Source organism: Bemisia tabaci, chromosome 2 (assembly GCF_918797505.1).
Source record: "Bemisia tabaci chromosome 2, PGI_BMITA_v3".
NCBI lineage: Eukaryota > Metazoa > Arthropoda > Insecta > Hemiptera > Aleyrodidae > Bemisia > Bemisia tabaci.
In genome coordinates this window covers 45,262,017-45,286,994 of record NC_092794.1, presented here as the reverse complement: position 1 = coordinate 45,286,994, position 24,978 = coordinate 45,262,017, and the positions used below count along the sequence as shown (strand labels likewise).

Below are 24,978 nucleotides of genomic sequence, written 5' to 3'. Positions count from 1 at the left end.
GTCAGTTTCCACCGCTTGCGGGCTGATTATTGAAATTGATAGACAAAGCGATAGATAAAGTGGACAAAGGGAAGATAGAACGACCCTTTTGGGGGTCCTTCTGGTTCTTCTAGACTTTATGAGAGAATGATGGACTAACCAACCATGGTTTCTCTCATGGGGGTTAGAATTCATTGAAAACAGATCTTGAATCAGAACTCAAAGGGTAGAACGAGAGAAGGAGGAGGGGGTTGTCACTATCGACCTGCTGGCTGATTATTGAAATAGATAGACAAAGCGATAAGCAAAGAAGACGTAGGAGATATGGAGCAATCCTACTGGTAAGAACGGGTTGTTGTTTATAGACTAAGGGGGAAAATTATGGACAAACTGTAGGATCTCTCGTCTCCCCTTTGTCCTCTTTGTCTAATGCGCTGACTACCAATCGTTATCAGCCAGCAGGGGAAGTGTATATTAAAGTCTATAGTTTAAAAATAGGAGCCGTTCAAACATTACATTAGGTATTTCAGCAGACGTTTTAGTCTGAAAGGCCTGACACAGTGACACCTACAATTTCAAGAGAAAAAAAACCGAAAACCTAAAAATTACTAGAAAAATTTCATTTTATCGGTGAGTATATTTTTCTTTAATGGGAGACATTAACACGTAAGACTAGGCTTCCCCCTTCCCGATATCTCCTCGAGAGACCCTGTAAGACAAACTAGAGAAAAACCCAAGGTAAAACTACCGGTCGAGTAGTTTGTACGACCACGCGAAACAACGAAGACCTACATTTACGCAGCGTAATGGACCGCATCTCTTTGGTTCGCACCAAGTACCATCAATATTAATATTTCACAAAAATATGACTATTTCAGTTAATCGGCAACGCTGTTTTTACAGCCCAAGTCGAGTAAACTACCTCTCTCACTAAGAGCACACGCGTTGAAAGTGAGCATGGACAACATCACAATCCGACTATGGTATGGGATTGAAAAAGTGTTAAAACGGTGGAGAAAACACCGTCCATCATACGTGCAAAACTTGACTGAATGGTGTTCGTAGCCGCGTGACCTAGCCCTATTTCGTAATTGATCAGGATTTTTGCATTTCCGCAGTTTTCGGTCTTTCGTATCTTTTTTTCCAGATCGCACGCGCCTGCTCATAAGCTGACTCCAGATCCAATGCATTCAGTGACAAAAACACCAAAGCAAGACACTGTACCGAGACGTGGTGGTTACATAGCTGCTGCAGTTGTTACGCATGCGTTTCTTACAGTGTCGGGCATCGGGCAATATGAACGAATTTCTGGCTTTGTGTTGTTAGTTGCATTTTAAGAAGTTTTTTGTTGTTCCTTATTCGATACGACTGTTTTTTGTACAGTTTTATTCAAACCTGAGGTGGGATTTCCACTCCTGGTGACAAAACTCGTTGTTTTTTTTTAAAGAAAATACTGAATATGCACGAAACGTATTTAAAATAAATAAACGGTTAGGTATTCACATTTTTGTACAATTTTAAGATAGGTCAATTTTAACAATCAAAGACGAGTGTCGCAGTAGAAAATTAGTTTGTACAATCCAAGCGTGTCCCTCTCGAAGAATGAACCGCAGCTGCGGGTGTCTCTATGTTAAGATGAATTTTGAGCATTCAATGAGCTTGCATGATCAAATTAATCGTGTTTCCACAATAGACGATTGCTTTCATTTTTTCCAATTGGGGTAGTTTTTGAGGCAAGACATTTTATATTGGTCGTCTCGAAGATTTTCTGAATGTTACATTAAAAAGAGACGAGACAGCACCTTGAATAAGTCGAGTTAAGAGAGAAACCAAACACGCAATTTGGCCTGGAACGGCGCGCGGCGCAGACAGCGATGATGACGAGGACTTCGGGTGAAAAGGAGAAGCCCTTGACGCGGCGCGCGGCGGTCGGCATGTAACACATATTAGCGCCTACAAGACTGCATGAATACTTCACGCATTGCGTCACACAGTGGATCGAGCCAATGGTAAAGGTCGGACATAGGCCCAAAAATGAAAGTGAAGGAACATAATGTTTCTTGGCATTTTCTTAAAGTAGACTCTTTAGCCAAACATAAGATACCAATATTACATCTGAAAAAAAAATTTAAAGCGATGTAACGGACGTGTGATACACCGTGTCCACATTGAGGTGAATTTCGGGTACATTTTCAGCCTAGACGTTACTCCTATATTTTAATTATCCTGCATTTTTGTATCAAATTTTGGGGGTTGTCCTCTATTATTGATGCAATGGGGAGAGAGAAACACAGGTTGCCATATTTTTCATCCTTATTTTTAATACTAATATCAGTGCACAGACATGGTACCCTAAAAAACCCGGTTTTCCAAATTCAGTGAATGATTTCGACATTGTTTCAGAACATTTCAAAGAAAACCGACCTAGAGGAATGTTCCTTATATCCCTAGGAACCAATATCAATTGAGAAGTTTTGCCTTTTTTTGCCTTTTTAGAAGTTAGGCCTATAAATGCGATGACAACTCGCTCCTCGAAAAAACCAATATTTGAATTTTAAATGAAAAGTCCTAGTTTTTTGCATCTAGGAAGGCTGGAAGGCTCCCATTGGGTTGGTAACTTACCACCGTTTCGAATTGGCTTTCGGAATAAATTAGTCATGCCCTCCCCCCCTCTCCCTTCCAACGCCAATAATATCATCTTGCACCACAATCTTGTTCTTTCTATATCGAAAAAAAGGAGGGAACACTAAGTCAATTGATCGTAGCGCAATTTGATTTCTTTTTTGGTCAATATATGCATCAATTTTAGGGATTTGTGACTTTATAAAATTTTACTCTCCCCTCCCTTTCAGTAATTTTTATTCTTTTAAACAAATGTTACTCTCAACCTCCTACAATTCTGCAGAAATGATGCCCCTGGTTTTCATAAAAAATCGTTCGACTTGATTGTTGGTTTGAGTTTTTTACAATTCGTCGCTCTTCTAACGTGAGGGCGTATCTCTATTTCCGCATGAGCCCCAGAAAGATGAACTTATGTCTAAAACGGGGTTCACGTTGAAATTGAGATACGCCTTTACGTCAGAGGAGCGACGATTTGAGCGGTCACCATATCCTCAGATTTGCGTTTGTTCCTACTTCGCTACGATAAGCGATCAATCAGCGATACTGATAACTGAATCAAGATGATAGTACGTCTCAAAGCTGCAAGCTGCTCGAAACTGCAAATGAAGGCATCATGCATTTTTTGTTGGTCTCCTCAGATCCTATTATTTCGAGCCTCCGACCCCAAATTACGGCGAAGAAAAAGTCAAAACTCCTTTTACCGGAAGCTCTGGATCTGCTCGTCAAGGAACAGTGCTTGGAGCACCCTGTATAAGTGGAATATTTCTGCCCCCTCAGTTTTCATTGTGAGTGATAAACTCTCTTTTTTATTTTAATTAAGTTTTGCTTTGTACCTGAACAGCTCACTTAACCGCATCGTATCCAGCTAGTAAATTTTGGAAGCGAAGGAAGGGGGGGGGGGGGCATTGCTTGTTTAAAAATTTTCACATTGAGTTTACAGCAAAATAAAAGAAGAAAACAAAATATTTGTAGTTCAGCTGAAACAAATAAAAGAATAATTAATCGCAATAATTATTAGAGCATTTACTATTTTTTGAAGGGTTTCAAAGAGGAAAAAACGCCTTTTCAATATGATATTCAGCTTTCTCGTGAAAAATTACCGTAGAAAACATATATTTGTGTATCATATGGCGGTTGACAGTCACACGATAACCCTATGTCCGCGCCGCCCTATCCTTCGATCCACAGTGCGTCAGACACAGTGCAGTCAGCAGCGGTCGGTGCGAAACGCATAGCGCCTACAAGACTGTAGGAATACTTCGCGCATTGCGCCAAATACAGTTCGGTCAGCGCGGTGCGGCGGCGGAAGTTAAAATTATTACAAACCACATTTATTTTTGATCTTTCATAATTGTTTCGTTCAATACTAATAAATAGAAGGTCTTGTCCACACAGAGATAGGTTTACGGAACTTAACTTTCGCTCAGAGTTCCGTGAAGTTTCGCTAGTAGTGTTGAAGGGCTTTCGCAAAAAATGTGTCCAACACGAGTAAACGCGTCTTATGCACCCGCGCACCATCCGGCACGTTCACTTGATGGTTTTTATTGAAGTTTCAGAATGAATAAGAAGGAGGCGGCAAAATACAGGCGGCCCAAGGGCGGCAAGAAGGTAAATCCGGCCCTGATCGAGTATGAATGAATTTCTTTCGCTGCGAATGTGAGGCAAAATTGCACAATTTTTGCAGCATTGCAAGCCACATACGACCTTTTACCGAAAAAATCCTGCATTACTTTTTACTACTACTTACATGCCGGTCATCCGTGCGCTCTGTGACACCTACCGCCACTGATGGCGATCCTGCCAAAGCTCCCCCGGCAAATCGCATTTCCTCATTTCCTGCACGGAGAAAAAACTTCGTGCATGAGACCCGAAGTTGAGGTCAAATGGATCTCTCAAGTTTTCGGATGACGCATCCGAAAACTTGAGGTCCAGTTGCCGAAGTTCGAGTCAGACATCTAAAATAATTCCGTATATACCGAAGGGTTCGGGTCAAACATCTGAAGTACTCCGGTACATACCGAAATACTTAGATGTCTGACCCGAACTACGGCAGCTGGACCTCAAGTTTTCGGATGCGTTATCCGAAAACTTCAGAGATCCATATGACCTCAACTTCGGGTCTCATGCACGAAATAATCCGTGTGCTTTATAATCCACCAATCCACGATTTGGCAGGGAGTTCCCCTCGTTAACTTGATTAATTTTTACTCTTGATTTTTAAAAAGTTAATTTTTCATTCCCTCTCTGAGTCCAACACCGGGAATATTTCTCCGCGTTGCCGCCAGGGCGCGTCACGCTCGGTGGCTTTTCCGCGGCTCGGCCCCTGGACCGCAGCGACGATGACGCGGGAGGCAGGCTCTTAAAGGAGCGAACACGTCTCTTTCATGTACTAAAGAAGACCATTCATTCTGATGGCCGGTAATTAGAGTGTGGGCGTAATCGAATTATGCGTTTACTCGAGCGACAAGAGCGCGGCGCGGCGGCCACACATGCAACCGCTCGTCCGGGACGGGACCGCGGCCGGGAAGCGGCTTCCGCAAATAATGATCTGTTGCGGGTGCACTCGGCACTGACGCCGCCGCGGCCCGTGCGCTGCAAGCCCACCGCTGCACCGCTGCACTTTTATTAAGCGGTCGGCGTTCCCTCAATTTCACGCCAGGGGTCCCCAGCCCAACCCGCACCGCCGCTTAAGTCTTAACCGTCCAGTAAAAGTCGAAAATATTTTCAGAATACTGCGATTTCGTGCTCAAGTCGACAGTATTTTCAACAATTCGTTACCTTCCTACCAAAGTATCACAAGCGCTATTCGACGTTTAAAAATTTCAGCCGCCATTTTGTTTTCTTACAGAGAAATTGTTCAACAAAGCTGCACGAAAATTTTTTTGAATTTCCTTTGTACTGCCGATAAAATTCAGTGAAATGTTCAGACTGATTCAACCAACAATTTCTAAAAAAATAAAATGGGGGCGGAAATTTTTAAACGTCGCGTGTCGCTTGAGATACTTCCGCTTGAGATACTAGAGGGTGAATTTTCTTCCACGGAAAATAATTTAAAAACTTGTGGAAAATTTGGTTTTAGAGTTCTCTCAAAAATTGATACAAAGTTAAATGGTTTCAGAGTAATTGAATCTCGGATGAATATATCCATATAATACAGAGTTAAATTTAAATGTGGTGGTAGGGTTATTTTTAAAATATACCATGGGAAAGCCTAAAAAAACGGTCAAAATATTTTTGCAGCGATTTCGTCTTAAAAATGTAAACAAATGGTATTAAAACAATTTCCAAATATAATATTTTCATCGAGCAAATCCTGTTAATCTTGGCAATATTCTATAAATTAACTGATTCATTGCCGATAATCCCTTAAATGGAAATCAAACATCAATCCAATAGGTAATATATGAATAAAATAAAATTTGATGATAAAATTGTATTCTTTCGGAAAGCTTAAGTCAGATGGTTAGCCATCACTGAGTGGGTGTAAACACAGGATTTTGCAGCATTGTCGAGTAAAAGCGTGCACGGTAATTGAATCCGCGAAATTTATTCACTCGCGAATGGCGCTGCTTTCATTGAAAGTGGGCGCCAGCACTGCTCTGGAAGGTCAAAACCGCGAATGTGCACATAGTGTGTACATAAGAGATAATTTGTTCTTTATTAGCACTACATTGTACCTGTCCCAGCTTCCGTTCTCCTGGACGTTAAGATAAGTAGCCACTGATAGCCTCAATCCGGCCAAGTTCCTCCCAGGAGACTTCTGGCTCCTGGATGAGGCATAGAAAGGGAGAACGACCTGCTCTGGGCCCAAATCGCTGAGAAAATGGCATGTATTTATGCTAAAACGAACTGTGTGAACACTGCAGTGCTAAGGAAGAACGCCGTATGAGCCTTCATACGTTGCCAAATTTCCTTCGATATAAGAACCGAATTTACCAGGAAAATTCTTATTATTATTTTCCAAAATTTTCAGACACATATATACGCAATTTGATCTAAAATATCTGAAAATGTCAAGGGAAAATATACTTCATACGGCGTTCTTCCTTAGCACGGCAGAACAGGACCCGCGTTCTTCGTAGTTCCTTTTGATTTAATCCATTTGTGCAATTTCTTTTAGCATGCATAAACAGGTCCAATTGCTCATAAGATATTTGTTAACCCATCATTTGCGGGTAATCTCATCCGCAAGCTTGCCAATCGGACGTCTCTGAATTGAACGGTTTTATCTCAAGCGTGACTTAAGTCCTGAGACCTATACTGCCCTGCTAAGGAAGAACGCCGTATGAGCCTTTAGACTTTGCCAAATTCATTCTGAAAAATAACAAATATTCAGGAAAATTTATACATATTTTACTATCGATTTTTCAGAAAATTTCGTTTGTGATTTTATCTAAAACATCTGAAAATGCCACGAAAAAATACGCATAACTTGGTTCAAAAGTAAATATATACCGAGACACAATTTGGCAACATTCGAATGCTCATACGGCATTATTCTTTAAAACGGCAGCACTACAAAGCTGCCCATGTCAGAATGTAGATACGCACGCTTAAAAATGTCCCTGTTTACGGTTACTGTGGGTTACCTATTTTTTTCTCGATCAGATCACTCGAGTCTCAAAATCTCAAAGGACTTGGTTGATTGACTAAATGTCTGATTAAATCGACCAGCATCCAGCAATTTGGCAACACCGGAATCCCTCCATTTAAACCTATGTAAAATAATCGATTCTTGACGGAGCACCTGGCCCCTCCAAGAATCGATACATTTCCATACTGCCGTGCTAAGCTAGAACGTCGTAAATCCATCAAGATTTCCCCACATTTTTGGAACTCAACATTTTATAAAATAAAACCTGTTTGACCCACGCACCTCAAATTTTCAGGTTAAGTTCTTGATAGCATTTGCAAAATCATTCTGTAAAATTATTGTCACAAGGTATACAAGTTTTTCTGCTATGATGCATTGTTTCCAAAAAATTTAAAATGGCGTTTGCGGCGATTTTGCGATGCACGGCAGCATAGGTTTCATTGGAGAAAAACAATGTTGCCAATTTGCTGGATCCGCTAATGATCGACCAAAACCGTAGGTTACTCTGAGAAATCTGGGAATGAGGAAAGTGTCGTGTTGAACTAATGTGTTCCTGTTTCCATCGGTATCACTCACATAGGTTGCGACTTGCGAGTGGCTAGCGCATAGGACTGTCACTAGCGAGATCCAGGTCCTGTCACGGTGGTTTGCGCCTGATTTTTAACGAGGTTGCAAATTTTAAACCCAAAGATTTTGTCGATGTAACACCGCGTTACGAATGTGGTCTGGAAATAACTGAACCGACGTTGGCGAAAGGATACGGATACGTGGGACGCACAGTGGATCGAGTCAATAAGAGAGGTCGGACAAAATTTGGAAACTTCAAACGCTTATAACTCCGTTCATACAAAATTTTGAGGTCTTAAAAGTGCTTCCATTGGTTTTTTCATACAATTTCTTTTCAGAAACACCCCTAGAAATTTAAAATGTGACGAATTAAACATCAAAATTTGTAGTTTTAGTCAAAAATTTCATGTCCGACCTCTCTAATTGACTCGATCCAATGTGCGGCGGTCAGAGGCTACTAGTTCCAAGGTGTCCAATGTTCATTTTGGTCCAAATTGAGTTAGGAATGGATTATTGATCAGCCAATCGAGGAGAATCGGAAAATAATTTAATTGCGTGCCAAATAGCCAAAAACCTTTTTAATTAGCAGTATTAAACAGGTAGGTCGCAGCAAAACGCACAGTTTTTGTGATGAACCACTTTTATGGACATTGTACACTTCGGAACTAGTAGCCTCATTATCCTTAAGACGTTTCGAGATTCGTATAAAACTGAGTCAGATTTTTCGCGAGCTCTCAGCTACAACTTGCTCAAATGAATGACAGGAAAATGCTGGTGTTCTCATTTTGACGTGCCTTTTACGTGCTTACCGGCTTCCGTACTCTCCCTACACTCTGTAAGATCCGTACTCTGTAAAATCGTAGCTGCAAAATCATCGAAAGAACCCGAATAAAAAAAGATATGTTGATGGAAGTTAAAAAAAATAATCGATGAAGTGATGATAAGTATACGTATAGCGTCAAGGAACTGTTTTCCTAATTTGCGAGAACATTATGGTTTATTACGAGGCGCGATGCGATTCGTCGCACCAGGTCGCGCAGAGGAAAAGTAGTGAGCGGTAACGGCCGAGAAACGCATTCTGTTTGAAGATGATCCTACACGAAGCATTCAGACAATAAATCAGCATCACATAACAGCACCTATTTGTTACGTGTCTCTGCGACTAGTCATCGAGAGGACAATGCGAAGTTCGAACTCTCACGTCATCGTCCTCACTTTGATCCACCAGCTCAACTCTGGTGAAACTTCGAGCGGTTGATGCTCAACTTCCTCGCCGAAGACTTTACGGGAAAAAAAAATTGGATTGCTGATTTAACAATTAAATGTTAAAAAACACATTGGATATAGAGTTCAGTCTCTTGAAAACATTGACAAGAAAAATACTCTTGATTAAATCGGATTTTTGCTTGAATCAAAACGAAATCCGCTTAAATTAAGAGGCTTGGTTCTTGATTTAAGCTAGATTCTGATTGAATCAAGAATACTTTTTCTTGTCAATGTTTATAAGAGTCTGGACTCTAGATCCAATGTGTTTTTTTTTCCAGTGAATATGTCCGACATGTTGCAATGTAGATTTTACGGAAAAAAATGCGAATTTAACCACCCTCATGGTTGATTAGCGCTCCTCTATCGTAAAATATACATTTGAAACACGACGAACATATTTTTTAACAATTTAACTGCTAAACCAGCAATCCATTTTTTTTTCGTGTACGGGTACAGCGACCAAAAAGTCTTACAAAATTGTATTGTAAGGAGCACGTAAGTCTAGTTTGTGTCTGTTATGTACGAAGTAATTCTGGCTCTAGAACACAATTAAATTATTTTTGCAGGGCCCAACAACGCATAGGATCCAATACGACGTGTTCGGTCACAAAATTTAACACAAAATTTTGTGTGCTATATTTCAAATCGTTTTTCCAAAGCAATGTGAGCATTGAAGTGAATAGGATGATATCAATAAGTATATCAGGTTTTCAGTTTAGTACAGATATTCGAGTGAAGGTTACTTAGTGAGAAATTTTGTAAAAATTTGTGTAACTTTTAACTTTTTTATTTCTTTATGGTGGATATACTACTGGGGTAGAATTAGCAAAAATTGCAGGAGAAGTCACAACATACACGTTGTTACATCATGCAAAACTACAATGCGTTGATATATAAATTATAAACATACAATACATTGTTATATTTTACTATATGACATATCACGCAACGCGCATAACCTCTAAGGCGCGATGCGCCTCGGGGGGTTGGACCGCAAAGTGGTAAGGGAGTGCACCCCTTACTTTTTACTATGTATATAAACCAACCCAAGTGACGTTTAGAAGTAGTTCTAGGACGAGAATCTTATTGTGCGAAGCGCTTGATTAGCGAAATTCATTTGCCGAATATCTCAAGATTATCAGTTCATCTCAGCTTCCTTGCCACAAATAAAAGAACAGTTATAATTGTTCTCCTCGAAAGAATTGTGGCTTTACACACGGAACAGATGAGTTTTGAGTGAAAAAAGTGCCAATTAATATCTCCCTCTCTCTCTTCCTCTCTCGAACAATGAGACGGAATCAGAGAAAATGAGCTACACCAGTGTTGCTAAGTAATAATTTGGAGAGGGTAATTTTTTTAATGCGTGGGTCTAAATAAGCAACAAAAGTAAAATTAATAAGCATTGAGTGAAAATCCGTCATGCATGGGCATCTAGCTATGATATGAATTTAAGCCTAAGCAACATGCTTTCTTTCAAAATTTCACGAGGAAAACGAACCACACATCAGGAGGTCCGTGAATTAGCTCTTTAACTAGATGTATGTGTTAAAATTGAACTAATTACACTATTAATTATTTTACTGTTCTGACGAATGCACTTTTATCGCCCAAAAACCCAAAGCTACCTCAGAGATTCAAGACTGGCATCCCCTTCAATTTGAGATTTCGATAGTTTTGAGGCCATAAATCAAATCATCGCTTTATACCAAAGGGGGATGGCTGTAATTCATGAGTTTTGACTCTTAACTATTGCCAAAATTCCAAGATAACGATGATTTGAATTTTTTAAATTTTTTAAGTTTTTTAGGAAATTCTTGAATATCTATCGCGGCCCGCGACTTGCAAGTTGCGGTTGCACGCGCATTACGCAGTCAATTAAAAATCGCTTAAAATTACATACCTAGAAAATGAAATTTCGCTTACTAGCAAAATATAATTTTTTGAAACTTCATTTCGTGAAATTTCATTCGCATCTTTAGAAACTACGATAAATACGGCCCTTTTCCTTTCCGAAGCGTTAACGTACAATTTGGCAACGCTGTTGGTGACGGACCCGCGGCTCACGAGCACGACACCGAATCGCAGGAGCTTCGCCTAACTTGACCCCGGTGCCCAATTACGCTTTGGCCTCTCGCTTTTACTCGCTTCTCGGCTTCAGAGGCCGTATTTTCAGCCGCGTATTCCCCCGACCTGCCTTCAGAAAATGCCTCCGGAGCAACTTTTTTTCGGCACGCCCCCTCCCCTCTTCCCCGTTTTGCGCGGCCTTTCGTGGCCATGGCCCGAGATGCGCAACTTCGGAGCCTGTCGGTCACTTGGAAACTTCGACCGCTACTTGTGAAACGGCAGTTTCCACAGATGTGTATTCCCTCTGCCGCGTGCACTTTGCATTTCGTCAGGATGCCCTCCAGTTGCGATCCTGGCCCTCCGGACCTGTGGTGGACGCAACAGGTTGTCGGAGTCAACAAAAACCATCGAGCAAGTTGGAAACATTGCTTTCCCTACATTTAAGCCCTGCACAGACGATCAAATTCCGAACCAATTCCGATCAAAGTAGACATGCTGATGACTGGTGGTCACCATCTACCATCAAATTTTGACGGACCGCACTTTTTGTTCAAAGTAAGATCAGCACGGAGTGCCACCATTCATCATTTCCTGCCTCAGGAAACATTTCTGCCAAGTTTTCATTTTAAAATAAAGCAAATTATTGAGTTTAAGACTGATGACTCCCGACTTTTTGATGCTACTTTGATCGGAATTGGTTCGGGAATTTGATCGTCTATCGAGGCCTTTTAGCGTGTGAAAATGAATCGATTCATGGAGGAGCCAGGTACCCCAACAAGAATCGATTGTTCTACACAGGTTTAAATGGAGGAAAGACGGTGATACCAACTTGCTAGATCCAGCTCCGAGGCTGAGGCATTCTGTTGTGTTCTCGAAGAAAGCAGAAAGTTCAAAAACATCTATTTTTGAGATAATGAAGTTCGAAGTTCCCGAGTGGAAAATTTTATTGATCGAACCCTCTGTGTTTTGTAAAATTGTCAATATTCATCCGAAAGACTCGTCAAGTGTCCAGATGATTAAAAATCAACGAATTTCATCTCTGAATTAATGAAAGGGCTTTTTTATTTTATTTTAGGCAAGACAGCAGTACGTGCTACGTTCTGCATGCTCATGGGGAGTTACGTTTTGGATGGACAAAAACACATTTTATGTTTAGAAATTGGCGGGAAAGGGCTCCAATCACCAACGATAGCCGTAACCACCGTTCTCCAGGGTGTTCCGTTTTCAGACAACCATCTCAAAACCTTGCTCCCCGGGCTTTTTCCCATTCCTTTTGGTCCTCAAAATATAACTCTGAAGTTTCAGCACCATAGCTGAAGTCTACACTTTCCCCCAAAGCGATGAAAATTTTGGAAGCATACATTGGTTTAGATGGGAAGCAAATAGGCCGATTCGCGGAACTACGTTTTTCGGCTGTACAATGAGCCGAAATGATTTCAAACCTGACCATCTCTTGGGAAGTCATCCAGAGGCCTATTTTGAGCGCGAAAATTCCACTTTTGACCCAGGGATGGGGGTAGGGTGGATCACGGCGCAGTCAGTTTCGAGGCGCTGCGCGCAGCAAAATGATCGCATTTGACAGTTTTTGATCTACCTCAAAACAGGTCCTCCGAAGCTGAGGAGTGAGGAGGCTAATGTGTTCCTTCGGAAAATTCAATAATGTAATAATTCGGAAAAATCAAACACTCACTTTTACAGAGCCTGCTCTAGGGTTATCCTAGTAGTGCTGAATACATTTCCTATACTTCATTTTTTTTGTGACTTAGAAATTCGTGGTAAAGGATGCCGCTATAGAGAACAAGTCACGCACGCTATCTCCTTAAATTATTAATTATTAATTACGTTTCATTATTGAGCTTGAAACTTTCATTTTCCCAAAAATGCCTAGGAGCCGTTTCTTTGAGCATATAGGGATAAGAGACAATTGATATAAGTGAAAACTTACGCTGAATCACTTCTGTCCGCTTCAGTTTCTATAAAACCTTTAAAAGCCTATTATTAAAGCTACTTAGCATCAACACCTTATTTGAATCAGTGAGTTCGAAAACACAGCAACTCGGAAAAATAAATGTTCAGGAAACACCTAAAACTGCGCAGCGGGTGAAGAATTACTTAGTTTAAGAAAAACCTTTTCGGTGCCAAAGGACAAGTACTTAGAGACTTTGTAAAGCACCAAGTTGAAATCTATATACCATGTTTGATGACAGAGAATTAACCGTTTAAAAATTTCCGAGTTGGTGTGTTTTCGTTCTCACCGACATTCAGATACTGATTTTTCATACCTATTCTGCCCTGAAAAATTTATATTTTTCGACCTGAATAACGCTTGAATACTAATATAACTTGTTGGTACAAGGTATACTGAACCGAAAAAAGAAAACCGCAAAATCGGATGGTCACCCGTTTCCCTTGAAATGGCCAAAGTTTGGTATTTCCGATGAAATACTTCAATTCTTCTTATTTCCCGTCGCTGTTTCGAGCACTTCCGATTGCAATTTCGAAATTTCCTTTTGCGTGCAGATGCTTCTATCCATAAGTGTTACTAAACCGTAAAAAAGTGAAAATCGAAAAAAACCTGAGTTGGTCTTTTCGAACTCACTGATTCATTTAGCATCGTCACCTTTCACGACAGGAATTATTTTTTGAGGTACTCAGAAAGAATTTAAACAGGAACCGAACCAGTCGGATATTAAAATCAAACGTATTCTCGCGGCACAAATAACTTTTTTGCAGTTCTGCTTTTCAGTAATCTTAACGATCAAACTTGATAGAATGCCACGGGTGGTTTTTAAGCGTGCCTATAGGGCTCGCTTTTTGAAATCACTCGGATGTACTGTAGTACAGCACACCGATCGACCAATGCTTTTCAAGGGGCGGTCCGAATTTTTTTTCCGTCGGATCCGTTCTTCCGTTTTTGAACCGTTATAGTGTCAAGCCCTGAAGGTCATTCATCGAGAAACCGAATTATCCTGTTACTGGAAACCCTTGAGAACATTTTCCCGTGGAAACCGTATTATTTTCTTTCATAGGTACGTCAAATAAGCTTTTCTACGCTCGGAGGATTTAAATTAGAAGTTTAAATGCCGCCATAACTATTTAGCGAATCAGCGTCTTTTCAAAAGCGGTTAAACCCAAGTTGGCTGCATCTCCATAGTTACAACTGCAGCGAAGTGAGCAATCTCCAATTCGACCAATTGGAAGGCAGAGTTTTGGAGGTTAGGTTCCCTTGTTGATTCTCTGAGTGTAAGTTGCATTTTTTTTTTTTTTTTTTTTTTTTTTTTTTTTTTTTTTTTTTGGTGTCACGTTTTTTTTTTTTTATTTCCAGAAAAGATACCTTAAAGTCTCATTTTAATACAAATCAATCGAAGAAAAGAGAAAAGACAAAGTTTGACTCATTAAACAGAGTAAACTCCATACTCTGCTGCTGCAAACTGAGCAATCTCCAACATGACGCAACAAACTGAACAATTTCCAAACTTTAATTTGAAATTCTGAATGAACCAATTCAGTTAAATGATTTATGATGTTATTTTCTTTGTTCATCCAATATAATTATGTTACTTTCTTTATTCAATAAAATGTATTTACATTCAACGGTATCAAATCAATAATTCCTCCCCAATTTGCAGAGAGTACTAATTTATACACATCTCGTTGAAATGGAAATAGTGCACACACTAGATTTCAGTTCTTCGGCACGCTTTTCCAACATATTCATGTTGGATGTTTCTTCTTGTTTTATACTTGTTATGAAACCCGAAAAAACCATAGATCCTATCCCTTAAAGTTCCTGAACCCTCCCATCCGCGTAGCTCCATTTAGTCATAACTTAGGAACGATAAAAGTATTACAAAGCACTTATGTTAATCGTGCCCCAATTTTACACTTTTTATTCGATTTCTGGCAATATATTCACAAAATTACATTGCTTGCTGAGAAGAGACGTAATGGTGGATGAACATTAAAATTTTCGCGACGCAAAGCTTATTTTTTTTTTTTACATGAGAGACAGACGGAAAGAATTAGCGTATCTTGGCAAATGCACAACGTTGCAAACTGATCAGGTATTTTTAGTTAGGATCAGTTTCGGCAACAATACAATAATATATTGATACATGAAAGGAGAAAAATAGTGGTTTAATCCTCGCAAAATTTCTGATTGGTTTATCATGTAACCAGCAGATAAATGAAATCTTGAAACATCGAAAAAATGTAAAATTTATTTTGTTTCCGAAAAGATCAAATTTTTCCTCTGTAATATGATGCTAACTTTTTTTTCGATTTCTTTTTTTAAAAAAAGATGATTTCTGAAATTTTGAAAATTTGAGGGAAACACCTGAGACTCTATATAATTTGAAAAATACGACATACACTTATTTGTCTCCCGGAATCCAAGGCTCTGACTTAATTCATACCATAGATTGATCAGTTTTAAAGGCAAAATAACTTAAAGCCCAGTGTGCGTTCATTACTTACCATATGTGAGACTATTTTGACTTTTAGTCGGGTCATGTTTGCAGGTAAAAAGGTAATTCCTTGGACGATGAAGTGGGTCGAGCAGAGTAGAGGAAGTTTGGCAGTGAAAAAGTATCCTTGCGAGGAACAGACCGAAAACTAGATAATATAGAGGAGTTTAACTAAGACACGACGGAGAGCACAGTTCACTGGGGACTCGTCTACTTGTGGCATGTCGAGAGTCGCGGCATGGTGCAGCGTGGCTGGACCGACGAAAACTGACGGTCCACTGGAATTATCCGCGGTATCCTAGGCCCGAACCATCACTGTAGGTCATCCGAAAACCGATCATAAAAAGGGCGCAATATCGGGGGAGCACAATCACCGGGCCCACGGCCAACGCCACGGAGAAAAAGTGGGATCAACGATTTTTTCGCGAGGAGGGGGCCAGCGGCCCGCGGCTGGGAGGGGGGGGAGGACCGCTTCGGAGTTCTTGCGCGCGGAGACGTCCAGCTCCTGGGGGGGGGGGGGGTGACCCCCAGGTTTCCACCGGCCTTTAGCTACCAAAATCAGTCCTTAACCACTTAACCGTGAACTTTGTCTTGGGCCTTTCTGACCGGAGCCTTTGTATTCCGAATCGGATGAAAAAGACGAAAGTGGAAGAAGAAGGAGAAGAAGAAGGGGAAGAAGGAAAGAAGAGGAAGAAGGAAATAAGAGGAAGAAGGAAATAAGAGGAAGAAGGAAGTAAGAGGAAGAAGGAAATAAGAGGAAGAAGGAAATAAGAGGAAGAGGGAAAGAAGGGGAAGAAGGAAGGAAGAGGAAGAAGAAAAGAAGAGGAAGAAGGAAAGAAGAAGAAGAAGGAAAAAAGAGGACGAAGGAAGGAAGAGGGAAAAAATAACTAATGGAAGAGGAAATTCTCTCTTTTCTTCGCCCTCTTCTCCTTTTCATTCCTCTGCTACCTCGCCTGTATTTTCTTTTTTTCCTCTTCCTCTTCTTTTATCTTCTTTTCATTTTTTTATTCTTTATCTTTTCCTTCATCTTCTTTATCTTCTTAATTCTTATTCCTCCTCCTCTTCTTTGCGCTCGTATTCTTTTTCCTCCTCTCCGTAGTAATCTTCCTCTTTCCGGTCTTCTTTCCTTTTTCTTTTCCTTCTTCATCATTCTCTCCTTCATCCTCCTCCTCCTCCTATTATTTTTCTCATCTTTCTTCATGTTCTTCTTTTCCTGATTTTTTCTCTTCTTTTTAATCGTCCTCATCTTCTTCTTTTAATTGTTCAGCCTCACCTTTCTTTTCTTTAACTCCCTCTTCTTAATCTTCTTCTCAAAATTCTTCGCTTCGTCCTCCTACTCCTTCTGCTTCTTTATCACCTCTTCTACCTCTTCCTCTCAGGTTAGGTTAAGTTAGGTTAGGTTAGTGTTAAGTAAGATAAGTCAGAGCCCGTTTCAGATAACTTGTCCTTTTTGGCTATGTGCGCGGAGTACGAATTTTGAACTCCGCGTATGAATCAAACAAGAGACAAGTTATCTGAAACGTGCTCTACGTCTTTACAGTGGGAAATGAAAATTTCTTTCTTGAGCACAGAAATTTCGTAGGTAAAACAACGAAACATAATTTCAGCTTGACTTGCACATTTTTCAAACCAAACTGAATTTCACTAATTCACTCACTAATTCCTCCGTATGGAGCGCATCTTTACCATGCCAAAATGTTTCATTGTGTCACACCATAGCGATGACAAACTTTACTCCTAATTTTCAAGAGAATAACGGATGAGGGAGGTCAGGTTCGCGCTGTCTTCCTCAGCGAGATCCAAGCTAACTTTCTAAATTAAAAGATAGCTTTTCTTCCACGTCAAACCCCTATACCTACATACTCCGTCTATAGTGCAAGAAAGGAAGACAGAGAATCAGAAATTAGATGTTGTGAGCTTTACCCGGAATTCCTTGGATTCCACGTAGAGTAAACTATGAACATTGTAGTTATTAGTGAATATGACAGCGCTGCTCTTTTGATGCGACACAATAGTTGTAAACGGATCTTATTAAGTTATTTGATTAGCTCAGTTCGCGTCGTGCGTCGCGTCGTCTTAATTGCGATCATACTTGTCCTGAGGTTGCAACATTGTCATTAAGTAATTTTCGTGTTTCACTTGGAAGTATTGAAAAATTAAATGTACTTTTGCGTTAGGGCAACGTTGCTCGCTCATAATGTACTTCGTGTGGGCAGGGACTGACTAAATGAACTAATCTCTTTGCATAGCGTACGCGTGTGTACATACTTTGCATGAGGTAAATATTGAAAACAATACCATGTCCCATGTCGTTTCAACATTTTCGTGTCACAAATTAGTTGTAAATTAGGTTGAAACTCCATGCTAATTTATGACTGATGCTGCATTTACAAAATGAGGCGATGAACCGAGGCAATCGAGGAGATTGTGCCGTTCCATGATATATGTTTTACGCTGACTTATTTGCACACAGATAATTCGTTTTGTATATTTTTCACATTAACAATCTAAAATTGGTTACACATTGACCGGAGACAACTCGAACCTCGGATTTTTTTCAAGATGGTTAAAAGATTACAATCCAAGGTATGCATAAACTCTGATCAGAACGTTCCTCACTGCATAGTCACTCAGATTTTTTCATGAACATACCCGACTTGTTATGGAATATTTTAACATAAAGTAAAAAATCCAATCATTTTCATTTCTTGATGAAATCTTCACAAAATTGTGTGTCATATTTTAGAAAACAATTAAAAAAATTGAAGACCATCTGAAGATTGACAAAAAATCTCCGTTTTTGAACGAACCTTTTGGTACAATCAAGACGCGGTAACACTCAGGGCCGGATTTAGAGGGTGGCCACATGGGCCGCGGCCCATGGCGGCAAATGTTGTAATTTTTTCAAATGTAGGTACCAAGAAAAACATCTGATAAAAAAAAAAAAAATTACAAACGAGAAAAGGCGATAAAATCTCTCATTTCCTGGGAGTTAAAGTATAGTAATTTCTAATTTGTCCGTCTTTCGGCGATACAAGAGACAGCGCCTTTCATTAATCTAGTTGAGAGAGAAACCAAACACGCAATTTGGCCTGGAGCGGCGCGGCGCAGAGAGCAATGATGACGAGGGCTTGAGATGGAAAGGAGAAGCCCTGCCGGTCAGCATGAAGCACATATTAGCGCCTACAAGATTCCATGAATACTTCACGCATTGCGTCAAACGTAGTGCGGTCAGCAGCGGTTGGCGTGAAACTCATAGTGCCTACAAGACTGCATGAATACTTCACGCATTGCGTCAAAATCTGTGCGGTCAGCAGCGGTCGGCGCGAAACGCATAGCGCCTACAAGACTGTAGGAATACTTCACACATTGCGCCAAACACAGTGCGGTTGGCGCGGTGGCGGAAATTAAAATCATTAAACAACATCCATGTTTATTCTTTCATAAATTTTTCATTCTTTTCTTATAATTGAAAGGCCTCGTCCACACAGAGATAAGTTAACGGAGCTTAATTTTCACGCAAAGTTCCGTGAACTTTTGCTAGTGTTGACACGGCTTTCGCAAAAAAATGTGCTCAACACGAGGAAACGCGTCTTATGCACCCCTCCTCCTCCGCTCACTTGATAAAAATCTGATGTTTTTTTCTGGTTCAGAGCTTTATCTAGTGATCAATCATGTCATTACCACAGTATACTCAGAAAAGTAAAGAAATTATAGATATGGAAATAAATATCGATGGCTAAGGTGCGAAACTACTTACTTCCGTTTGCGACGTTTTCAGACTTCTTTAGGCGCCATTGCCGATTTTTTAGGCGCACTTGGCGCGTTGGCGCCTGTGAGTTTCGAACACTGCTTCTTAGTCGGTTTCCGTGAGAGGAAACGCTTCTTTGTGACCTGGTAAAAGTTTGCAACGAGCTCATCGGGTGGATAAACTCCTCATCTCTACTTTATTTTATGATCATCCGTTTGCATAGTACGTTCGTAACTTAGTAAGCATCGATGCATTTTTCCAACGGAAGAATGAACAAATAAACGAGCGCTCGTCTTCCACCCGACCGACGACCGTTGCGCGTTGCCTCCTTCTTTCAGTCGAGCTCGAGAAACTTTCCTTCTCATACATTTCATATTTCCTGCGTCTTCCGCTCGAACTGCACGTTTAGCTAAAATTAAAATTCACCAAATTCCCCGTTCATTTCCTTTTGATTAAACCTGCCACACGTGAGTTGAGCGACCGCGGAAATGGGTGTGATGAAGTGGGTCTCTATAGTCTCATTTTGCCAGATTGTGCTTTAATTGGATCGAATTCAGCAGGAGGGAACCAACGTGCTTTCAGCCGTTTTGATCATATCGAGTCGAAAGCCTCTCTTTTTTAGAAATTGCTTGAAACAACGAAAGTTCTGCTTTCCATCGACTGAAACACGTTTTTGGGACTAATTTAAACCGGAACTTTTGAATTGATAACATAAAGCAATCTAGGATATTTCTTAGTTGCTCATCAAACACCATTACCTAGGCGAAAAACAGCCTTATCTTCCAAACTTACAACTTTTGCCTCATCCGCGATTACAATGCTTGGATTATTAGTGCGGTAGGTATTGCGGTAACTTTGAAATATAATGTCTAAGCAGGCTAATTATTGAAATTGATAGACAAAGCTTTAGTCAAATAATAATGAGGGACAGTGAAGCGATCCTATTTGTTAAAACGTGCAGCCGTTATAAACTAGGGGGGAAATCGTAGACTAACTTATTGAAGTTCTTTCGTGGGTTTTCATTAGTTAGTCTATTGCTTATCGCCTTTGTGAATTTCAACCACCCGCCTTCTACCGATAGGATCGCTCTGCTTCCCTTTTGTCTCATTTATCTATAGCTTTGTCTATCAATTCCAATAAACAGCCCGCTGATCGCCTCATTGGGAGTCCCACCCGTAAGATCGAACCCTCCAGTATCGTTTAAAGTATGTTTTCCTCCATGATCGCAGTTTCAGCTTTAAAATGCAATTCTGTGAACTTAGCTGGAAATTTGTGATTTTCCGCCATGTCTGGCGCCCGGGATATGGGTGCGTTGCGGTTAACGGTTGCGGTTAACAAAGTAACGCCTGGAAGATATCGAGCTTGAGGAAGTAACGCCCGTGAAATGGAGTTTTAATGAGAAATAAACAAAGTCAAATGCCAGACATTTGCCGGGGACTAAAGACAATCGGCGGAGGAATGGAATCGACACGCCGAGTGTCCCGACTCGGGTCTATTAGCAGAGTGACGTTTTCATTAGCGGGAATAAGTTGCCAAGGACGGACCACAAGCCACTCGCCGGAGTGGAAGTGTCCTCCTCTTGACATCCAATAGTGAATCGTAAGCACTTCTTGAGCCCTTTATTCCGTTTCCGTCAGGGCTTTTCCCCCAGAAGTGAGTTGGTGGAATATCGGACTAAATGTTGCGAACAAATTGGTTACTTTGTCCCGCGGTATCTTGGAGGTAAACGCAACGAAGTTCTTTCTCGCAACGGAAATTCGCGATTTTAGTATTTTTTGGATTTTTTTTTTTTTATTTTAGCAAACGTGCATTAAAAATCAGCATAAAGCTGAAAATCTCATATGAGCAAAATTTTCCCTCAAAGAGATACGCTGTTTGGTGCAACACTAGTAACGACCAAGATCATTCAGGAAGACAACTGCAGACACGTTTTTGCACCAAACAGCGTATCTCTTTGAGGGGATTGTGCTCATCTGAGCTTTTTCCTTCTGTATTGAGATTTTCAGCTTTATGTTGATTTTTGACGCACGTTAGCTAATGAGTACCAACTTAACCTATGCGTCTACAGCAATCAATTTGTTAGTATTTTTTCTCGTAAAAAATTTCGCGATAAGCACCAGAGGCCGAATTTTGTCGGCTCTTTCAGGAGATGCAACATCCCTCGATGAGTCCAAACCGCACCACCGGCCTATCAGCTGTCTTAGTCGGAGTGCAGTCGAGACTCGTCTTAAGTTTGTTTGAGTACGGTGGAAGGACCATCGACATTCGACCCAATGACACCACTAGCTTTCTTTGAAACTATATCCCGACGTCAAAAAAGCTCTCAAAGTTGAGGTCGTGTTGGAGGGAATGGCTTAGGTTATAGTGAGAGTCCTTATTGCATACTCAAAACTACCTTTAAAGATGAGGCCATATTGGAGATGATTGCTTATGTTGTGGTGAGAGTCTACTCGTAAATCCAGTCAAACTCTCATGCACGGGTAGGAACTTAGGAAATGAATACATGAACAGGGTTCCCGTGGCTGCAGCCTTCGAGTTTCTATACAAAATGGCAACCCTGCTACGTAATATATTTGCTACCTACCTGTGCATCAAGAGTATGGCTGGATATAATGGTGGACTTCTTCATAACTTAGGAGATCTTTTCAGGGCCGGATTAAGGGGGTGGCCACATGGGCCGCGGCCCAAGGCGGCTAAATGTAGGGGGCGGCAAATTTTGCAACTTTTAGAATGTAGGTATCAAAAAAAGAGAGGAAAAATCGGAGTCAGAAAATGTATTACAAACGAGAAGAGACGACAAAATATCTCATTTTCTGAGAGTAAAAGTATAGTAATTTCTAATTTTGTCGTCTTTCGGTGATACAAGAGACAACACCTTTAATTAGTCGAGTTAAGAGAGAAACCAAACACGCAATTTGACCTGGAACGGAGCGGCGCGGCGGTCGGCCTGAAACGCATGGCGCCTACAAGACTGCATGAATACTGCACGCATTGCGCCAACCAGTGTGGTCAGCAGCGGTCGGCGTGAAACGCATAGCGCCTACAAGACTGCATGAATACTTCACGCATTGCTCCAACAGAGTGCGGTCGGCGCGGCGGCGGTGGAAGGTAAAATTATTAACCACATTAATGTTTGTTCTTTCATAATTTGTTCCTTCGATTTTTTTAAATGGAAGGCCTTGTCAAAACAGGAATGGTTTTACGGAACTAAACTTTTGTCAGTGTTGACAAGGCTTTCACAAAAAATGTGCCCAACACAAGTAAACCCGTTTCGTTCACCCCTCCTCCTCCACCGGCACGTTCACTTGATGGTTTTTATAGATCGTATTCAACAGATCACACAGGTGGGATTATATTGATATCGATTGATTAAATATGTAACCACAGCCTCAAAAGTCAATTTAGAAATCTGAGGTAACGGGTCTTATGTGATTGAATTTTTATTCTCTTGAGTACCAAATGGCAATGAAAATTGAAATTGTTAGGTTTCTCATTTTCAGCTTTTCCAAATTAAATCCTAAAATTTTTGTTTGAGGTTATGTTCTATTGTTTTGAACCAAACGATACATCGAACCGCTGTCGAATACGATCTATTGATGTTTCAAGACGAATGAATGGGGGGCGGAAAAATACAGGCGGCCCATGGGCGGCTAGTAGGTAAATCTGGCCCTGGATCTTTTGAGAGTTTGAGAACTTGAGAACTTTGAAAACCTTTTTGAGCTTAGGAGTTTGTCCACCATCATGTGACGCAGTTGCTCCGATAAAATCCAACTGTTGACTTGTATGATTTTTGCATGAGCTCAGAGGCAAAATCAGTGAAATTTCAATAAGAGATTGCCGAAATTCTCCCGGTCAAAGTGCAATTTGCGCGAGGAAATTCGGCAACGTCGAAATCAGGTTACGTTCCTCCGTGAGAAAAACGACAAGATGCGAGAAACGGCCCCTCTTTAGGTGGCTGGACTACCCTTCAGCGGAAAGGCGCAACAGCACAAATGGGAAACCCGGAAATGGACATGAAAGGCATTGGTCACATGACACTCGATCGGTCGCGACTGGAGGTGGCATTGCCGGCTATGACGAAGAAAGTGCGACGATTTCCTACTCCTCAAATACGAAGCGCGGGGTATTTGATGACGCTATAGGCAACGATCGTGATTGGCGCACAAAGGATCGAGTCAATAGGAGAGGTCGGACAAAATTTGGAAATGGACCATTAGACAAGGTACGAATTTAAGCAATCTGATACATGTTTCTTAACCAGAATTTCACGTAGAACACGATTCAAACAACGAAAATTACCGAAATCAACTTCTAGCGAAGATATTAACGTTTTTATTTCACATTGGGTACGAGGAATTTGAACTGCCCGCTCACAAGAAACTCAAAGCTCTACGTGAGTCAAATCGCGCACTACAACGGTTTCAGCAAGCTTCTCAATCGAGCAATGTTCATTTTCCACCATAAGTTGTTCAAACTATTGGTAATCTGCTATAGCTGAGCCAAAGTGTCAAGATTGAAGTTGAAAATTTTTACATCGCAGAGACTGTCATGATAAACATTTAGCGCGCGATGTGAATCACGTAGAGCATTGAGTTTTCATGAGCGGGTGGTTTGAATTCACGCATCAAGAATCATTAAATAGCTTCGTCAGGAGTTGATTTGGGTAATTTTCGTTGTGCGTATCGTGTTCTACGTGAAATTTTGGTTGAGAAACATGTATCAGAATGCTGAAGTTCGTACCTTGTCTAGTGGTCCATTTTAAACGCTCATAACTCCGTTTATACAAGACTTTGAGGTTCTAAAAGTGGTTTCATTGGTTTTCTCGTAAAATTTTCGTTTCGAAGCACCTCTAGAATTTTATAATGTGATGGAATAAACGTCAAAATTTGCAGTTTTATACTAGAAAATTTCATGTTCGACTTCTCTGATTGACTGGATCTACTGTGCGGCGGGCGGGGTGATACGAGATGATTGAGTGCTCCTCCCGGGGGACCCGCCGCCGCACCGCCTCGTTATGTGGATGTGGATGTAGCAGCATGCTGCATGCTGTATTTACAAGGAGCCGTGTCGAGTGGGCTTTGTGTCGACTCATCTGAGCAAATGGGAAAATAATCGCGTTACGAAATGCTCCCGAGCTCACCCGCGCCCGCTCTCGCACGCGCTTCATCGGCCATCGATGACCAAGTTCTGATCCCCGGTTATCATCTGACCTTTGGCGGGGATGATGGTCTTTTCATCAAAACTAGAGTTGCGATACAAAATTCACTGTCTTGGTATTTTTTTACTGCCCCCCCTCCATCACAGGGAAAAATTATGGTATTACCCTTTGTTGAATGATATGGACATTTCCAATTAATTTTCGTCATGTCGCAACATTCGGGTTAGTAATAACCCAATTTATTTGGGTACTACCACAATAAATTGGAATTGTCCATACCTTCCAACATTTAGGACTTGATTCCTATATAGTGTGCGCCCTTTCCGTGCACCCTGCATGCGGAAAAGCACGTCGTGCATGGGACCCTAAGTTCAGGTCATATGGATACCTGAGCTTTTGGCTCGTGTATTCAAAAACTTGAGGTGCAGCTGCCGAAGTGCACGTCAAATATTTGTGGGCTAATTATTGAAATTGATAGACAAAACAATAGACATAAGAGCCAAATGCAAAA

At 40.9% G+C, this 24,978-nt stretch overlaps 1 protein-coding gene across 1 annotated transcript in view; it reads right to left on the bottom strand.

The window, feature by feature from the left end:
- Positions 1–15,957, bottom strand: part of LOC109040123 (uncharacterized) — a 45,916-nt gene extending 29,959 nt beyond the window's left edge. Inside the window, exon 1 of the mRNA XM_019055934.2 lies at positions 15,569–15,957. Coding sequence (XP_018911479.2) covers positions 15,569–15,604 — 36 coding nt within the window. The 5' untranslated portion in view covers positions 15,605–15,957. The remainder of the gene's footprint in view (positions 1–15,568) is intronic.
- Between the last annotated feature and the right edge of the window lie 9,021 nt (positions 15,958–24,978).